Source organism: Lissotriton vulgaris, chromosome 10, assembly GCF_964263255.1.
Source record: "Lissotriton vulgaris chromosome 10, aLisVul1.2, whole genome shotgun sequence".
Taxonomy (NCBI): domain Eukaryota; kingdom Metazoa; phylum Chordata; class Amphibia; order Caudata; family Salamandridae; genus Lissotriton; species Lissotriton vulgaris.
Window position 1 is genome coordinate 343,400,946 of NC_141698.1, and position 20,546 is coordinate 343,421,491.

The 20,546-nt window shown below is 48.5% G+C and overlaps 1 protein-coding gene across 2 annotated transcripts in view; it reads right to left on the reverse strand.

The window, feature by feature from the left end:
- Positions 1-20,546, reverse strand: part of SETD2 (SET domain containing 2, histone lysine methyltransferase) — a 1,045,105-nt gene that overhangs the window by 380,525 nt on the left and 644,034 nt on the right. For both annotated transcript variants that reach the window (XM_086941119.1, XM_086941120.1), the window contains one exon: positions 8,961-9,009. In XM_086941119.1, coding sequence (XP_086797245.1) covers positions 8,961-9,009 — 49 coding nt within the window. The remainder of the gene's footprint in view (positions 1-8,960; positions 9,010-20,546) is intronic.

Below are 20,546 nucleotides of genomic sequence, written 5' to 3' on the forward strand. Positions count from 1 at the left end.
AACAACAAGACCCAGTCCAAGTTGACGTTTGATCACCGACGGGCAAAGGGCCCGGAAGCTCAGGCGCCTGAAGCATCGCCGCGGGGTAACACTCCTGAGACCTCGCTCTGTGCGGATATTAGAGAAATGCTGGTGTCCATGGAGAAGGGCTTGCAGGACAGCATGGCGTCCATCGGCTCCAAAATTGATGCCCTCACGTACCATATGGATCGTATGTCAGAGCGGGTAGACAAACACGCGGAACGCCTTGACATGTCCGAAAGGCGTATAACTGAAGTCAAGGAAGCTCAGCCGGAATGGGACAAAGACCGCAAACAGTTTTGCAGACTACTCCAGGTCATCCAGGACAAGTTGGAGGACTTGGAAGCCCGCTCGAGGCGCTCGAACATTCGCATAACAGGGGTTGCGGAGACGACACAAACGGGAAAAATGGAACTCTTTGTGGAAAAACTCCTCATTACTCTCTTGGGAGAAGATGTTTTCTCGCCGTTGTTTATTGTGGAAAGAGCTCACCGCACGCTGGGTCCTCGCCTGCGTCCAGGGCCACCCCCAAGACCGATAATAGCAAAACTATTGAACTACAGGGACAGAGATGTCGCGTTGCGAGTGGCTAGAGACAAAGGGAAACTGCAGTTTGACGGCATGGACATCTCTCTGTACCCGGACTTCACTGCGAAAGTAAAAGAGGAAAGACTTTGCCCCGTACAAGAAACAACTTTGTGAACTAGGCCTGGACTACGCGATGATGTACCCGGCGAAGCTGCGGATTAATAGACAGGGTCACTCGCATTACTTCACGGACCCCAGAGAACTTCAGAAATCCTTAAAGGAATGGTCGAAGGAACAACTCGAGAAGTCAGGATGGGGAACAAGGCGAAGACACCCAACTGGATGAGCAAGACTAGTAACGCTGTGACGGCGTAAGCCTTCTCTTTGTTAGACTACTGATGCGGTCTGTGGGAGAGTACACAAGACCCCCTTTTGCATTGCACCTTGTAACAGTTCAGCATCGAGTTACGGACCCTATGGGCGCCTTCATGGGAACTGTGCTGCAATGGCTTGGTGAGACCATTCCATTATATATGTGTTCCCCAAAAGACATGTTAACCCAATTTCTGTTGGAGGACTTGGCTACAGAGTATATTTCATTGCAGATACTGGGTGAACTTTAATAATTCTGGGTGGAATGTAGTGTTGATGAGGAGATGCCCACTGAAGACTTTTGAAGGAAAGGTGTTGACGCAGGTTAATAGACACTAAAAGGGTAATGGTGCAGGGGCGGCTTTGAAAAGTATAATGAGGTGGCATGGTCATTTGCTCTTCCTGGTAACCTCCGCCCTAGTGCTTTTGGCTCAAATAGTCCCAAAAGGGACCGGTTCGGGGATTGTTCAGGGGAATTGTAGGGGTGGAAGAGGGGGGGGAGTGAACAAGGACTGTCCGGTCAGGTTGGGGGTGGTCGGCTGTGGGTGGGGGGGGGAGCGTGTTCTGGGGAAGGGGTTGGTTTTGGGAGGGGGGAGTTTAAAGTAATGCCAAGCAATGTGTTGCCCAGATTTACCTATTGTACGCTGACCGTGATAGATACGGATTTACTGAGAATAATCTGCAGGGCTGGTAAAACCCCGTCTGTCGCCTATCAATCTCTTTGTTGGGATGGCTGATACAAGTGAAGTGAATACAATATGTGATCTGGACTCATTGAATGCGCTATCGTGGAATGTGAGAGGGATAAATGATTATCGTAAGCTCAGGAAGGTGCTAAATTATCTACACAGGCATCACATTGACCTCGCTCTTCGCCAAGAAACCCACCTTCCACTTAAAAGTAAGATGCTATCAGCTAAAGGGTTTGGGGGACATAGTGTGGCGGCGGGATTCACTACACACTCCAGAGGGGTGGTCACATGGGTCAATCCTAAATCCAAACTAAAATTAACACTCCTTGTAGCTGACCCGGAAGGCTGTTAATTAATTGCCAGATGCGTCGGCAAGGGGCACGATCTTATTGTGGTGAATGTTTATGGGCCTAACTACGATAACCCTGAGTTTTATGCTGCTCTGGCAGCGCATTGCAGGACACATGTCAGTTCCAGAATGCTATGGGGGGTGATTTCAATTTTGTGTTTGACCCGGACCTGGATAGGTCGGCGGGACTGGCCCGACGACCAGCGGCCTCGGCTTTGCATATGCAGGCGGAACTGGTTAAGTTAGATCTTGTTGACGTCTGAAGACATAAGCACCCCACAAAAGGCGGTTACACACATTACTCGGCCTATCATGATGTACACACAAGAAGGTCGGGAAGTGCAACATATGGGCAAGTACGCCACGGCGCGTACGTACGGTGAGGGGGAGGGGCCTGGCTCTCTGTTGGCAAGAATGATGCGTAGCGATAGACGACCACTGGTGATCGACGAACTGATTACACCTGCAGGGGAGGTAATTACTGACGAGGCGGAGATCCTCCAAGAGTTTAGAGAGTATTATGCTGGTCTCTACAAATCCAGATCATTACAAGTCGAGGAGGAAATAGACGATTACCTTAGCTACATCAAAATGCCCTTCTTGCCCAACTCACAGAGGGAATTTTTGATGACGCCCATACAGGAAGACGAGATCTTAGAGGCGTTGGAGGGGATGTGATCTGGTAGTGCACCTGGGGCAGACGGACTGACCGTGGGCTTCTATAAAACTTTTAAAGACAAACTTGTCCCACACCTGATAACTGTATTTGACGACATTTGTGAGGTGGGCAGCATTCCTGCATCTATGAGGGAGGCACTGCTTCTTACCATCTTAAAACCTGGGAAACCCCCTAATGCATGTAGTTCTTATAGACCACTCTCCCTGATAAATGTGGATGCCATATTGTTCACTAAGGTCCTAGCTACGCGTCTGGCGCTACTTGTGCCGGAGCTGGTGGCACCGGAGCAGGCCGGATTCGTCCCCGATAGAAACCTCACGTACAATATTCGTACGGTCCTAGGGACCATGCAACATGTGCGCCAGGAAAATACAGCATTAGCGATTTTTCTCGACATGGAGAAGGCCTTCGACTCTGTGGAACGGCCATTCATGCTCAGAGTCCTAAGGAAGCTGGGACTGTGGGAACCCTTTCTCCAGATGCTGGGGGCATTGTACAACAAACCCACAGCAAGACTAAGGATGGGGGACAAAGTCACAGACGCCTTTGAAATAAGTAGGGGAACTAGACATGGGTGCCCCCTCTCACCCCTCCTATACGCGCTGGTTGCGGAACCTCTGGCATGCGCGATCAGGGAATACCACAGTCTGGAGGGTATTAGCTTTCCAACATATAAAATTGGAATGTCTACGTATGCGGACAACACACTGCTATATGTGCGTAACCCGGAATCGAACCTCTCGTCAGTACTACGAGAAGTCGTTCGATTTGGTGCCCTTTCAGGGCTGAAAGTGAATTGGACCAAATCAGTTGCGTTCCCATTAACACCTGTAACTTTGCCGTTTGATATGGAATACCCATTGCAGTGGACTACTGACTCGGTCAGGTACTTGGGGATACAACTCCACACAGACCCAGACATACTGGTAAGAGAAAACTATGGGGTCGCATACACAAAACTAGTGGAGGATGTTGACGCATGGTGCAAGCTCCCATTGTCCTTAATGGGCAGGATAGCCATTATGAAGATGGTGGTCTTACCGAGACTCCTGTTCCTGTTTAACATCCCTGTGGTTCTATCCAAGGCCTTTTTCAAACAGCTGACGCAGGTGCTCATTAAGCTGGCCTAGGGGGGCAAACAACCCAGAGTTCAGTGGAAGGTCTTAATGCTTCCCTTTGAGATGGGGGGTTTGGGTGCTCCAGACATGGAAAGATACTACAGAGTGGCACAAGCAGCTCATCTGCACACATGGATACACGGAGACCCTGGCATCCCCCATGTAATCCTTGAACGATTGTTCGCGGACCCTTCCCCCTTACCTGCCACTGCCTGTTTTCCGGTTTACCGCAGCATTGGTAAACTGGACTCCATCAAGACCACGAATCATGCTTGGCACGCGTTGTTACAGGCACAGAACTGTGAACTACTGTATTCCCCACTAATGCAGATAGACTGGGCAGTATGGCTAGCGCCGCTGAAAGAGAAAGGAGTCACGAGAGCACTGCATGAACTGGGAATCGCGAAGATGGAAGACTTATTTATAGACGGGGTGGTTAAAACCTGGGAGCAGGTTCTCCCCTTGCAGACAGAGGCTTCGCTTTTATTACGTTTCCAGTTTCAGAGGGTTCGAAGTGCGATGCTAGACCTCTTAGGCCCGGACATGGCAGAGCCACCGGATGTCCCGGAGCTTACATATGTAATTAAAACGGTGTCATCACGCAAACTAGTCACCAATCTCAATAAATTAGGTGTCAAACACAAACAGTACCAGTACTCCAAAGCTAGGACAGAATGGCAGCGTGATCTGCAAATGCAAATTGATGACGAGATGTGGAAGTATTGCTGCACTAGCACTAGGAAACTGTCTCTTAACGGAAGGCACAGATTAGTTCACTTCAAATTCCTGCAACGTGTTTACTATACACCAGAGATATTACATCGGTACGGGCTTAGGCAATCAGCAGAGTGTGAACGCTGTCATGTGCAAGTTGCAGATTTTATCCATATGGCATGGGACTGCCCTGGTATTAACAAGTTTTGGAATGAGGTTTTTTCGGAACTTAGTCTAATATTAGACACAGAGATACCGGCCAACCCGGCACTGGCTCTGCTGGGATATTCCAAACCACTACCGGTAGCACAGCGACGATTGGTTGATATGGCCTTGCTAATAGCCAGGAGGGTGGTCGCTATTTGTTGGATGAGAGGTCCGTTGCCAACCAAGAACAGATGGGCTGGTGACATGTTATATTGATGTACCCAATCGGAAATATACAGTGAATTGCTCCCACCCAAGAGTCGCCCTAAAAATTTCTGGGGTCTATATCAGACATATGTACGCTCAGGGGAAGAGGAGGAGACAGAACAGGGTGAGGCAATAGATACACTTGAATCCCTTGAGGAGCACGCTGAGCATGATGAGCAGGGGTCCCCGTCGAAGGAGGGGAATGTACCTAGCACTGTGGAACCAGGAGAGATATAGTGCCAACTTGGGGGGGGGGGGGGGGGGGGGGAGATAGGGGCCGGGAATACTTAACTTCCTAACAAAATAGATGGGGGAATCGAACGGAGGAGAGAACTGAACAGCTCTGCATTCATGACACTGAAGATTAGAACCCGGAGGAGGGGCAAGCTTTTTCCGTCAGTAGGTAAGTGGGGGGGGGTTGCTAATAGTATACTTCTAGGTACACAAGTTGGGAGCACAACGGCTGGCATGCTGAGGGTGGGGGGGTTGTTGGAGTAGGTTTTTAGGATTAGAATCGTATAATGACACGACTCTCGGTATGTGGCTTACTGGGCCTGACATGATAATTGTACATGCATGAAAGTATGTATTTGTCTAGGATATTCGAGACATGTATAACACCTTGGAACTGAACATGAGACTTGAGGTTCCTGCTTTACATACTAACTGAATGTCGGCTAAATGGCGGCTAAATGGCTGTGTAAAATGTGACCGCACTGTGCAGATAAACAGTATACCACCTGATGCCGGCCCCAGGGCTGTGGGCTACATGCCGTGTAAAATGCTTTGTAAATGAATAAAGGTTTTTGAAAATAAATTTTTTTCAAAATTTTTTTTAAAAAAAGATCAAAAAGTTTAGTCAAAAAAAACTAAGGGGTAGAGCTTCACCGGATCTGCGCTAGCTGGCGCGGAAAAAAGAAGAACTGTAGTCAGCGCGCATGGGCGGCGTCTATGTACTCAGACGACGTTATTCCGGCGCTAACGGCGCTAACGACGCCGACGACGGACGCGGAGCCGCGGACGACGCTTGCCGGCGTGCAGGGGTATTGCTACTCAAAATTTTCCAGATCCAGTCTGATGCCTGGGGATATTCTAAGGTAAGGAATCTATCACTAACGTGTCTCTTTCAGATATTTGCTTTATTCTCTGAAATTCCCCATTGACTGATACATGCATTGGACATAAACTATAGACCCTTTTAGAAAAAAAAAAATTTTTTGTGCAGCGTTTTTTGAGAGACAATACAGTTAAGAACATTGTTGGAAAAGTATAATTCTATTTACCTGCACCAAGTTCTGCTTGGTTCTAAAAATAAAATACAACTAAGAAATATTTTTATACAAAAAAAATTGGTCAGAGTTCAGACTGAGTGTGACCTAATTTCTTGCCTGAGTGTGTACAATAAATGCTTAACACTACCCTCTGATAAAGCCTTACTGCTCACTTACACTACCACAAATAGAGAGTAAGGTATTATCTACTTTTAACTTGGTCTACCTTTGGGGATCCACTGGACTCTGTGCACACTATTCCTTATTTTGGTATAGTATATACAGAGCCAGCTTCCTACAAGGTCAACACAATTTTTGTGTAATTTTTGTGTTTGTGTCATTTTTGTGTCATTGGTGTAAAGTCAAAACTACAAATTAGCTTAGTAATTGGAATCATGTTTATATTTACAAGTGTGGTGCTTAGAATTAAGCCCTGCAGGACTCCATGCCTCAACATCTTAGTGTTAGATCTGAAAGGCTTGAGATGCACTACCTGAGACCTACTACTCAAGGAGGAGATTAACCACCTCACTGCAGGATCACCAATGCCTGTCTCCTTAAGCTGCTCAATAAGAACAGAAAAGTGACATGGTGTCAAACGTTGTACTGAGATCCAGTAAACCAACAAAGTACAACACTATTTGTAATTCGTTACGATCAACAAGGCAGCATCTGTGCCATAAAAGGGCCAAAACCGAGCTAGATGAGAGTCCGGATGATTATTAGACTCTATATAAGGGGGAAGCTGGATGTCTACCTCTTTCTCCAGAGTTTTGCCTAGCTAGGGGATGAGAGAAATGATAGTTGGCCAACACCTGTGGCCCAGCGATGGGTATTTTTTTAGTAAAGGAACCACACCAGGGTCTCCTTACAGGACTTCGGAACCGTAACAGATGTAACCGAGAAATGTCATAAATGCATTAAAAGAGAGGCTAGATCATCCCTGACATGGATAATAATAGAACCAAGGCATGGATCATCTAGAAATTATGCCCATTTTGGACTTATCTTAGTATACACTGAAAGTAGAAAAAGCATGCAAAGTACTGGGAGCGTGCAACATTGACAGACAACGCTCTTCCTACCCCTCATTTAACACTCCTGTGTTCCTGACTCTAAAGCAACTGAAATATCTGCACCAGAGAAACCATTTTGAACATAATGAGGAACTTTTTGAGAAATCCTAAGTAGGCCATAGACCACCCCTTTTCATGTAAACCAATATATAGCGTTATATCAGTTTTTCCCCTTTTGGCAAAAGCCCCCAAAAACACAGACCCCTTTACTAAAGGCACTTGAGAAAAGAAGCTTCATGGAGAAGAATACGGAATAATCAGATATTAAGAACTCGTGTCTTGGGTAAACCCGGACTGCCCTTCCATGTCCAAAGAAGAGTCACAAAGCATTCTGATTACAATATTAAAGCATAAAAATGCAATTAAATAATTATACAAACGTCTCCAGGACATAGATGGTGATCCTGCAGTTAAAATAAAACATGTGTAGCAAGAGGAGCATAATTTTGAAATGCTGCATGTCCTATACTAGATAGTTACAAGACTTACCCACTGACACCAATTGACTGTATCTGGATTACAACACTTTTGAGGATTAACTGGACATCAAAAAGGATGGCAACACAGGTGTTAGACCTGGCAAAATCAGGAGGAACTATAGAAGGTAAGTTGGATATTTCCAACAAGACACTATGGGGCTAGACTAGAGGGTATTTTTAAAGTAAAACAACTTTGAAAGAATAAGTATGATTCTACAGACAACAGTACTAAACAATTATGATGACGCAATAACAGGAAATTTGGGTAGATTAACATGTTTGCTATGAGAAAAATTGTTTAACCCTTTCGATGCTCATGACGAGCTCAGCTCGTCATGATGCACAGTTGAGCTGTGCTGATGACGAGCTGAGCTCGTCATGACATCAGCAAAATGGCAATTTCCAGCACAGGGGGGGGGGAACGCCTAGCAGCCAAGGTGTTAAACTGAGAATTCCAACAGTAATTTGTAAACAATCTTCAGCACTGGAAAATCAGTCCGTGCTGAATGTGAGCTTATGGTTGGAAGCTGGATAGGCGCCACTAGATCGAGTAATTTAAAAATGATAAATTCCTTGGACAAATTTGAGAAAATATGGAACTATTTCTAAAACTATACAATTCACACTATTTTAGATACTAACTTATAAGAACTATTCTATGTTTTATGGAATTTTGGGATTAGCATACTGTGAAGTGCTGCTTGAAACAAGATATAGCAATTTGAGGAAGTTATAGTATGATCTTTGTATACCAGGAGTGGGTTTGTTATGTATAGTTTTATGCAGGTATAAGCGGTAGTAGTATCCAAAAGAAATTACTCTCTGAAAAAGGTTCTGAACAAATATATATATTTTTTATACTAAAAGTAAAAATAGTGCTAACCGCTTCTTTGTTTACAGTGTAACATAGTTACAATGATTTAGTAAACTTTTGCAACAACTTTGAGCCATTCAACATAGTTGTCACCTCTCTCATGCAGTTCCCACATGAAACTGGACTGTTTTCATACAAAGACAGCTGGGTTCTTGGGATTTGCTTTGTGCAGGCATGCTTGCTTGAGAACATATGTCAAAGAATGCTTGGGTTCAAAGACACTCTAACCCTTCTCAAGAACTTAAAATCTTTGAAAAAGAGCCACTTGTTCAGAATTCAGTTACAGGTGTCCAATATCCTTAATTACATGAAACCTCAAAACACAAGTTATTTAATCTATTATGTTTAACATGTACCATAATTATTTAAGTACCTGCGTTTTCCTTTTCCGCTTGGCTCTTTTTTGGAATGCGGTACACCTCCTAAAATAAAAATGAAGACAATTCTGAGAGAAAGTTTTACAACTTCTGGTACATACTTGCTTGAACTACTTTCGTTACGTCACTATGCATCAATAATTATTTTAACTATTTATTTTATTTATGTAAGCACTTATTAAAAATGAACCTAATCAAGAGGGCAAAAGAGCCCTTTACAGAAAAGTTCAGAATTTAACATTGTTAAGTAAAATGAAAGAGGATTCGGAACTATACATACAGAGCAATGTAGAGTGAAGAGTTCTGGAATATAGCATTAAACAAAAGTCAGTAAGGTGCTGAAGTGGGAGAACAAAAGTGCTTAGTACCCCTGGCGAGGCTTTGAATGGAGAGCACATGGTATTGTTTTGTTTCCACGGTCTTGCTAGAGACGGACAGCCGCATATTTCATGCCCTGCCACCCCTCCCCCACCCATTATTAGGATCCTGTGATTCAGAGATTACCTGTAAACATAAAGTGTCTGACAGATTCCACCGTGGATTTTTGCATGCACACACTGCCATTGTTTCTGCAATCCATGTATTGTTAATTCACAGAGGCTGTTGGTGTACCGTATCTGTGTACGGTCACGAGGATGCAAGTGCCAATGGACTGCAACTCAGCCCAGTTGAGTGGAGCTGAGCGGAGCATCAGTTGCAACCCAAAGCTGCAAATCCGAAAGCCGCAAAGACCCCGCCCTGCCCTGCATCTCCAGCTTGGGGAATGGTGCGACGCGGGGAGGCACAGGGTTGACGGACGGGGGTCGCTAGAGGCTATGGCCAAGGCCCTACCTGATCCAGCATTAGGCTGGTGTGGCTTGGTGTAGGCCACTCCTTGATCCCCCGTCTGCCTGCCTGACTCCACTAGTGCGCTCTGTCTGGTGCCTGTTGTGTCGTACCCATGACGTAACGGGTATGCCACATAGGGTCATGTGACCCAAGTTGAAATAAACAGTGGCGGGCGTGCGTACCGCCAGTCTGGCGCACGACAGCAAGAGCCACGCAGCAATATCCGACCCTCCTGTCTTTTGTCCCAGCCCTGCAGCCTTATAATCTGTCCACCTCACATGACGAGTTCGCGAGTCACCGCGACCCAGTCAACACAACAACTGGTGACGAGGGTGGGCGTGCCCCGCCTCCTCACAGCGTGGCGGCCGCAAAAGTATTCCCCTGACCTTGCGGTGCTCATGCCACGGTGAATTCAAGGCCTATGGGGCATGGCAGATCGCTGAGTGTGGCAGGCCTGGCTCTGCTCACAAACCGGGTGAGCCCCTACCCAGACGCTGCCTCCCAATATCCTGCCACATGCAAGGCGATCTATCAGCACGAGGCCGCGTCGGCGGTTGTGCGTCCCCTCATGCACACGTGCAATCCAGTCTGCGCTACTACGCACTTTTAGCTCCCGCTGCTGACGTCGGCGGTCTCGCCCGCACATGCCTCCATCGTTCCCCGGCCCTGGTGGGGGCGGGGGGCAGAATCTGGTGTGCCCTCACAAGCAGACGACTGGTTGGAGCGGCGCGCAGCCCTGTGGCTCGGAGTCTACGCCGGTCAGCGGTGCCAGGAGGACAGAGAAAACATTCCCAGCATCAGGGCTGCACAGTAAAGCACAGCAGTGGAGAGGACACCTTGGCAAGGAACAGTAGAGGTTCGTCATGCCCACCATTCTCCCCCCCCCCCATTGAGCCATTCGTGGTGGAGGGCCCCCCATCTGCGCTCCCCCTAGACTGGATAGAACGGTTGCTCATCTTCTTTGAGGGCACGAAGGTCCACAAGGACCAAAAGTGGGCTATGTTACTACATGTGGGGGGGAAAGGACATCCATAACATAACCAAGAGCTTGCAGAGGCAACACCCAAGACTCACCACTCGCTCATCAATGCCCTCAATGGATACTTTGAACCTATGGCTAACCAAGATTACGAACGGTTCATTTTCCAACAAGCGCGCCAACTCCCTAAGGAATCACTTGACATATTCCACGCCAGGCTCGAGAATCTAGCGTCCACGTCAGGGTTCAGAGATGAGACGGAAGAGATCAGGGGACAAATAATCTAAGGCTGTGCGTCAGTAAAGCTCCGTGAAAGGATCCTGGAGAAGTCAGGGAACACACTAACAGACATACTGAGACTTGGTCACACCAAGGAACTGTCAAAGGCCCGAGCGGTCCACATGGAGGCAGCGTTCCAGTCCCAGTTAAGATGAAATAAACGCAGGAACGACGAAACTAGCACCTCGGTGGAGCAAGAAAGAGACCATGGACCCCGCTCCAATGCTACACCCCACAGCAATCACGGTTTTTGCCTACGGCCAGGACACACCCCTGAAGATAAGAGGTCTGTTCCAGACCCCGATTTCACGTGGCACCTGCTCCATCACCGCCAATGTATACGTGACGGAGGAAGGACAATGCATGCTATTAGGCTACCGGGCTGCGGAGGACTTGGAAGTAGTAACCTTCACATCCGGAGTACGCCAGGCATCCATTCAACACATCCTAGCTGAATTTGCAACAGTATTCGAAGGGATTGGGAAGTTCAAAGCCAAGGAAGTGCACCTCCAGATTGACCCCACAGTGCAATCTGTAGCCTTACGTCATCAGCGAGTGGCATTCCACTTGCGTCCCCTGGTGGAAGAAGAGCTAAAGAAACTGGAAGCAGCGGGCATCACTGAAAAGATGGCGGGACCCACCCAGTCGGTCTCCCCAATTTTCGTCACTCGAAGCCCAAGCAACCAGGAGCAGTCAGAATCTGCGTGGACACGAGGCAGCCGAATGCGGTCATTAAAAGAGCGCATCACATCACTCCCACGATAGACTACCTGATCGGGGAGATGGCGGGAGCATGTTGGTTCTCAAAATTGGACCAGAGATCCGGATACCATCAACTTGTACTGGATGAGGCTTCCCGCAACATAACATTCTTCACTCATGTCGGTCTCTGAAGATATACCGCCTAATCTTTGGGGTGTCGAACGCGGCGGAAGTCTTCCAAAATGTGATTCACAAACTGATCATGGACATACCTGAAGTCATAAACATCAGCGATGACATCATGGTCCACGCCAAGACAATCTCAGAGAACAACTCCTGTCTAACTCAGGTGCTCCGTAGAATACAGGATGCTGTAATCACCCTCCACAGGGAGAAACATGAATTCCTCAAAAGGAAACTACAATTCTTTGGCTATACCTTCTTTGCCAACTGAGTTAACCCAGACCCTGACAAAGTCTGTGAAATTAAGGATACAGTGGCCCCCACTAATGTCACCGAGGTCCGCAGCTTCCTCAGAATGGTGAACTATTGTGGGCAATTTATCCAAGATCTCACGACGCTCACTCAACCATTGAGGGAATTCACAAAGGACTCTGTCCCCTGGAAGTGGGACACGGAGCAGGCCAAAGCGTTCCAGGACATCAAAGATGCCCTTTCTGGTGTGACAACCCTAGCGTTCTTTGATCCTAGGAAAATGACACGGATTGCTGTGGACGCTGGTCCAACAGGGTTGGGAGCAGTATTGCTACAAGGCAGCACGAGGAAGAAGACTGGGCTCTGGTAGCCTTTGCCAGCCAGTCGCTCACAGACACTGAACAATGGTACTCCCACATAGAGAACGAGGCCATCGCTATACACTGGGGGTGCCGTCACTTTCATTCTACGTGTACGGTAAACCATTTGTTGTGGTGACGGACCACAAACCCCTGGTAGCTCAATTCTCTGAGACATCCACCAAGCCGCCACCCAGAATAGAAAAATGGATGCTGCAGTTGCAAAACTAAAACTACTGAGTGGAGTATTAGCCTGGATCCAGAAACCCGGCGGACTACCTGTCATGCCATCCGAGGGCAGCCACCGATCAGGGAAAGAAAGATGCTGCCGATACGGAGGAATAAGTTAGGTGTGCCACGGCCCGGTCCTGCCCTCTCCCACTCTCCATGGACGACTTACGAGAAGAGACGGACAAATTTCTACAGCGCGCTAAGCTAGCCCTGAAACACAGCAATTGGTACAGAGCAAAGGAAGAGTGGAAGATACTCACCGTGGAGGCACAGCGCATCATGGACAGCTTGTATCATGTCCGGGAGGAACTCACTGAGGACCCCACTGGGTGTCTACTGCGGGGACACCGGCTAGTGATCCATCTGCCCCGACAGTCCGGGTAGTTCATCTGGCGCACATTGGACACCAGGGGATGGTCAAAACTAAGTTACAGCCATGGACTAAAGTATGGTTCCCTCTCATGGATGAGCTAGTAGAAGCCACCGTCCGGTCATGCCAGTGGTGCCAGGTGACGGGAGAGGCTCCCCGTCCTGCTCTGGTAACTGCTGAGCCTAGGCCCATGAAACCATGGTCCTGTGTCAGCTTGGACGTCAGAAGCCTTACAGACGGGAGACACATGTTCGTAGCCATCAACGATCACTCTAAGTACCCCGAGGTAGAAATCATAACCTCGCCAAATGCTGGGGAAGTAATCCCAAAGTTGGAGAAGGTCATGGCGACTCATAGCCTCATTCAGGAGCTGAGAACAGATAATGGTCCTCCCTTTCAAGGGCAGGAGCTGGCCGCTTACCTCGCCGCATTCGGCACTGGAGAATCACCCCTAGGTGGCCACAGGCCAACTGAGAGGTAGAGAGGTTTATGTGGACCTTGAACAAAGTGATACTCATTGCCCATGACAAACATCAATCCATGGAGCTGGCGATCTTCACCTTTCTCCGGAGCTATGCCAAACACCCCACAATACTACTGGTGTGGCCCCAGCAGATCTGCTCATGGAACAAGTGATCACTGACTGTATTCCACACCACCATCAATGGCGCCCGGCTGTGCAAAACGATGCTCAAGTGGAGGCCCAATGCCTACATGACCATGCTCAAGTCAGCCAACGACAGTGGGCCTAGCTGATGAGGTCGGCAAGAGGTGACCTAGTTCTACCCAAAAACAGGATAACCAGCAGCAAGTTTTGATTGCCCTACGAAAGAAGCCCCTGGACTGTTAATGTGAAGGGTACCCGGATCATCGCAAGAAGAGGAAGGGAAACTGTGACAAGAAATGCGTCACATTTCAAGAAATTCTGGCATGCCTCGCCGACAACCCCGTCGGGTACACGTGAGGATCCCCAAGGATCCCTGGGAGAGCCTGAGGTGAACACTGATATGGGGGCAGAGACATCCAGAGGTCAGGGACGGGACTCTTGACAGACCCCTGACTCCAGGAAAGGTGACCATAGATGAGGTATTCGTTGAAGGGCCCCGCGGTCCCTCTGAGTATCGAGATGATTCGCAGCCCATTGTGGAGGAGAGGGAGGCAAGTGGGCGTGGCAGCTCCCAGTATTCGTCTCCATCACAATCCTGAGCCAACTCGCAGGCTGCGAGATTATTTCACGTACAACTGTTCAAATTTGTTTTGCAAAAGTAATTTTGGTGTGCCAGTTATAGTCATGGACTGCCAGGGGCTGCTGAGCACTGTAATAGTGAACTGAGTTTTGTTTGATTTTTGTCGGGGAGGAATGTTGTGTCGTACCTGTGACGTAAAGGGTACGCCACGTAGGGCCATGTGACCCAAGTTGAAATAAACGGTGGCGCAAGTACATAAAGCCAGTCTGGTGCACGACCGCGAGAGCCACGCAGCAATACCCGAGCCTCCTGTCTTTTGTCCCGGCCCTGCGGACTTATAATCTGTCCACCTCACACGACAAGGTTGCGAGTCACCTCGACCCCGTCAACACAACAGTGCCCTTAGTTTTGCCCAGATAGTGCCCGCACCATGTGACGCATTCGTCGCAGACACAGCCCTTGGGGACCTGCAAACCGGAAAACCCAGCGGTTCACAGACCATCCAGCCAACATCGAGTGCGGGCATGTAGCGGCCGCACCGCAGAGCGTGAGCCCGGGCCCCCTGCGGAAGCAGTTCAGCCAGGTCTGGGCTCAGCGGCAGCCCGGCAGGAAGCCCACAGACTTGGCCATTGCGCTCACCTTTGCTAAACTTGCCCCATGTACTACCAACCAGAAGCGTGGCCAGTGGCAGAGGATTGGTCCAGGCCGGTTCAGATTGAAAGTCTCGGAGAACAGGCAGGACAGCCAGACCAGGCACCGGCGGGCAGAGAGGCAGAATAATTGACCAAATAGGGCTAAACAGATTAAAGAAAAGCTCGAGCCAAGTGTTCCTCTCTCCGGGACTGGATTGAGTGTGATTAAGAAGAGCTCAAATTGGTGGAAGATGCCATTTAGATGCTTGTGCTACGGTCAATTAGTCGCATCTACAGAGTCAGGTGCAGAGCCTTCTCCAAGATCAGCTGGAAGCGAATCAGATTGCCCTAGCTCTCTTAAATTACATAAAACTATCAAGCGTAAGAAGCCACAAGATCATCTGTCCTTTTTAAAAGTCTCAGCCTACGTTGTTAGCAATGATCACTAAGGGGTTGAGAAATAAGACATTGTGGATTAACACAGAGGGGATGTCCCCTCGTATGGCTAGTGTAAGGGTTCTCCAACGCAAATAAGGGTTCTCCAATGCAAAGAAAACTATACTGCACAAACCAATCACAAACTGCCTGCACAAATCAATTAAAGACTTCCAAGAGACGATCCATTGTTTGGAGAACATAGTATTTCAATAGCTCTACTAACAATGCCAAGCTGGGAAGACAAACCTGTTGTTGTATTGAAGGACATTTGCATGAGAATTCTCAAACTGATGCACGAAACGGTACGTAATGTTCAGCTTAAAACACTGTTGCTTTTGTATTTGACCCAGTCCTTTTCTAGTTTTAGACCATTCCGCGAGGGAAGACGTCGGCCGTCGTAATGTTATAAAACCGGCCGCGCCCTTGTCTCTAACGCAGATTACTGTAGGCAAAGGCAGAGGACTGAGGACCCAGTTGTTTGTGGAGGGCACGTGTTCGTGAGTTCGGCCTTCTGCGAGTGGAGATAGTTTTCAGGTACTTCTGGGCAGACAGCAGCATTCAGGATCTTCGTGGTCAGAGAGGAGAGAATTTCCTGGCATTTCAGAACAGGAAGTGTTCTTTGATCTTTCAAGTGTTGTCTGTAATTCACATCAACGAACAGGAAGTACAGTTATTTTGGGAATGTTTATTTCAATGTACAAGAATTCGACCATGGGAAACGAACATGTTACTTACCTTCGGTAACGCTTTTTCTGGTAGATACAGTATCTGCCTGTGGATTCCTCACCTTGTGAATATCCCCTTGCGTCAGCAACATTCGGAAATTCTTTCGTAGCTTTGCACCGACGTGGACAATGTCATAGAGGCACTGCATCGCACGCGACTCCACTGACGTCACCAACACCATATTAGGCCCACGCCGGTGTGATGACATCAGTTCCACCCTTTTTTCCGGACCTTCGAGGCACACGGACGGACCGATGACAGTAGATATATACACAGTACACAAATTTCAAGATAATACACACACAGTGTGAAGCCAATGCAGGAAAACATCTAAAATAAAACATTTCCTTTGATAATAATATATATATATATATATATATACATTACAATTACTCAGGTATAGAAGAGTGGACAACGGGGAGGCGGGTGGGTCAGTGAGGAATCCACAGGCAGATACTGTATCTACCAGAAAAAGCATTACCGAAGGTAAGTAACTTGTTCTTCTGATAGATACATCTTCCAGTGGATTCCTCACCTTGTGAATAGATTCCCACAGCAGTCCCCACTCCCGGAGGAGGGTGTCCACTCTGCTATACCAAGAAATTTTGGAGGACAGAGCACGCAAAGTGGCCATCCCTCCTCACCTCGGAATCCAAGCAGTAATGCTTCACGAAAGTGTGGAGGGAGGCCCAAGTCGCGGCTCTGCAAATGTCCGCTACAGGCACACCTCTAGAAAGAGCAGATGATGCAGACTTAGCTCTAGTAGAATGAGTCCATATACCCTCTGGAGGTTCCTTACCCGCCAGGGAGTAGCAGATCTTGATGCATACAATTATCCATCTTGAGAGCGTGCGTTTGTGCACAGCCTTCCCCTTCCTGCAGCCAGCAAATCCAACGAACAGCTGGTCATCCGACCTGAACTCTCTCGTCCTGTCCAGGTAAAAGCTCACCGCCTTCTTAGGGTCCAGGCGGTGAAGTCTCTCCTCCTCCTTGGAAGGGTGAGGGGGAGGATAAAAGGTAGGGAGGGTAACGGACTGCCCAGGTGGAAAGGAGTTACCACCTTCGGCAGAAAAGCAGCCCTGGTCCTGAGAACCATTCGATCAGCATGAATGGATAAAAACGGGGGCTTTGAACTAAGAGCTTGAAGCTCACTTACCCTCCTTGCAGAGGTAATTGCTACCAGAAAAACAGTCTTGAAAGACAAAAGCCTTAAGGGACACTTGTGTAACGGCTCAAAAGGCGAACCCATCCGGAAATAAGTACAAGGTTCAAGTCCCAATGAGGCACAAAAAAGGAGTAGGAGGAAATTTATTGGTAAGGCCCTTAATGAACCGTAAAACGATAGGCAACTTAAACAAAGAGGGCTGGTCCGGCAAACAAAGGAAAGCTGATAAGGCCGACAAATAACCCTTAATAGTTGCCAACGCAAAACCGTGCTGGGCCAAGGAAAGAGCAAATTGAAGAATATTGGACAAACGAGCCCTTAAAGGGTCAATGGACTTCTCCCCACACCAAGCAACAAACTTAGACCATCTATAGGAATAAATGGACTTAGTGGAGTCACGCCTGGCTGACAAAATGACATCCACCACATTGTGTGGGAGAGAAAAGGAACTCAGGTTGCCCCGTTCAATCTCCAGGCATGAAGGTGTAAGGTCTGGAGGTGGGGGTGTAGAGCCTACCCCTCCATCTGGGAGAGGAGATCTGCCCTGTGAGGGAGACGGAGCGGCGAACACGAGGAGAGGTGGAGAAGATCTGTGTACCACACCCTTCTTGGCCAATCCGGGGCGATCAATATAACTTGGGCCCGGTCTTGGCGAACCTTCCTCAGAACCCGAGGAATCAAGGGTATGGGGGGGAAAGCAAAAAGGAGTTGTGAGTCCCAACTCAACTGAAACGTGTCCCCCAAGGTTCCCTGCATCGGAAACTGGAGGCTGCAGAATGACGGGCAGTGAGCATTCTTGTGAGTGGCGAACAGATCCACTAGAGGAGTCCCCCAAGTCCGAAAGACCTGATGAACTACCTCTGGATGGAGTCTCCACTCGTAGTCGGCGGAGAACTGCCGACAGACTGTCTGCACGAACGTTCAGAACTCCGGCCAGATGATTTGCCATCCGACAAACCTAAGGACTCTCTCTGCAGAGACACTGCGACCCCACTCCTCCCTGCTTGTTGACATACCACATCGCGGTTGTGTTGTCCGTCAGGACTTGAACTGACTGACCGCGAAGGGAAGGGAGGAAGGCCTTGAGTGCCAGACGTATCGCCCGCAACTCTAGAAGGTTGATGTGAAGCAACCTTTCCTCTGGAGACCAAGGACCTTTTATCTCCAGATCCCCCAGATGAGCACCCCACCCTAGAGTGGATGCATCCGTTATCACTGTGGCTACAGATGAAGGTAGATGAAAAGGCTTTCCTTGGGACAGATTGCCTTCCACGCTCCACCAAGTCAGATTTGCTGCAGTTTCTCTGGAGATCCTCACTGACTCCCTGAGATCTCCGTTCTGTTGATACCACTGCCTGCGGAGGCACCACTGGAGTGCCCTCATGTGCCAGCGTACATGGTTGACCAACAGAATGCAAGAAGCCATCAGACCGAGCAAGCGAAGGACCTTCAGGACTGGAACAACCGCTCCATTGAAAAACAAAGGAATCATTTCCTGTATGTCGCGAATCCTTTGAGGAGGAGGGAATGCACGTCATACAGTAGTGTCCAGTACCGCACCCATGAACAGGTTGCGCTGGGAGGGCACCAGGTGAGATTTGGGTACATTTATTGAAAAACCCAACCTGTGCAACAACTGAGTTGTCTCCTGCAGGTGATGGAGCACCTTCTCCGGCGACTCTGCTTTGATCAGCCAGTCGTCCAGATAAGGGAATACAGGTATCCCCGACCTCCTGAGATGTGCTGCCACCACTGCCATCACCTTGGTGAAGACTCAAGGCGCAGTAGTAAGACCAAACGGAAGGACCGCAAACTGGTAGTGTTGCGACCCAACCGTGAAACGGATATACTTTCTGTGCGACTTCAAGATGGGAATATGAAAATACGCATCCTGCATATCGATTGACACCATCCAGTCTTCTTCCATCAGCGCCTGAAGAACCTGAGCAAGGGTGAGTATCTTGAACTTCTCCTGCTTCAGATACAAGTTCAAGATCCTGAGATCCAGGATTGGCCGAAGCCTGTCATCCTTTTTGGGGATCAGAAAATACCGGGAGTAGCATCCCTGACCCCTTTCCTGCTCCGGAACCACCTCTATCGCACCTTTTCTGAACAGCGCCAGGACTTCTTCCTGCAAGAGAAGCAGGTGGTCCTCCGAACAATAACCCTGGCAAGGAGGGTAATTTGGGGGAAACTCCCGAAAGGGAAGAGCATACCCATTCTCCATGAGATTGAGAACCCAAAGATCCGATGCAATCAATTCCCAATCTCGTTGGAAATGGGTAAGCCAACCCCCCCACTGGGCCCACATGATCCGGAATGGGGGATCTAGGGCTGCTTTGCTGCGTTGGCAGGGGTCTGGGAAGAGGAAGAGGAAGAAGAGGAGGAGGCGACTTGACTTCTGGGACGAGCTCTCCATCTGCCCCTGTACGCCTTGTACAATATGTTTTGCTGCTGCTGCGGCTGAGTTGACTTGTAGGAACGAAAAGAAGATCTGCCAAACCCTCTAAAACGTTTTCCAAAGGTGCCCCTGGTCTGAAGGCCCAACGACTTAGCCGTCACCCTGCTGTCCTTAAAACGTTCTAAAGCAGCGTCTGCCTTTTTGCCAAACAAACCAGACCCGTCGAATTGTAGATCCATTAATGAAGACTGGACATCTGTTGAAAACTCAGACGATTTAAGCCATGCAGCTCTCCTCGTAGCCACCAAAGAGCCCATGACTCTCGCCACAGAATCTGCTGTGTCCAAACCCCTCTGGATCACCTGCCTTGCTGCAGCCTGAGTGTCCGAGATAACCTCCTGGAAGTCTTTTCTATCATCCTCCGGTATCTTTGGCACCAACTGTTTTACAGTATACATCAGGGAGTGGATATAACGCCCCATCAGGCATGTCGCGTTTGTGGATTTCAACGCCATGCTGGCGGAGAAGAAAACCTTTTTAGCAGCCTGATCCTGTTTCCTCGACTCCTTTTCTGCAGGAACCTGTGGAAAAGCTCCCGCTTTTCTCTTGGAAGAGGCAGCCTGCACCACCAAACTCTCAGGCAGAGGGTGTGTGGACAAAAATTCCGGGTCATTAGGAGCAACTCTATATCTCCTGGCAACAGCCCTAGATACTGCAGGAGTAGACAAAGGTTTCTTCCAAACTTTTAAAATTGGCTCTGCTAGGGCATCATTAAATGGCAGCATTGGCTCAATCACTGAAGATGGTGAATGAAGGACCTCTGTGAGAATAATAGACTTAAACTCAGCAG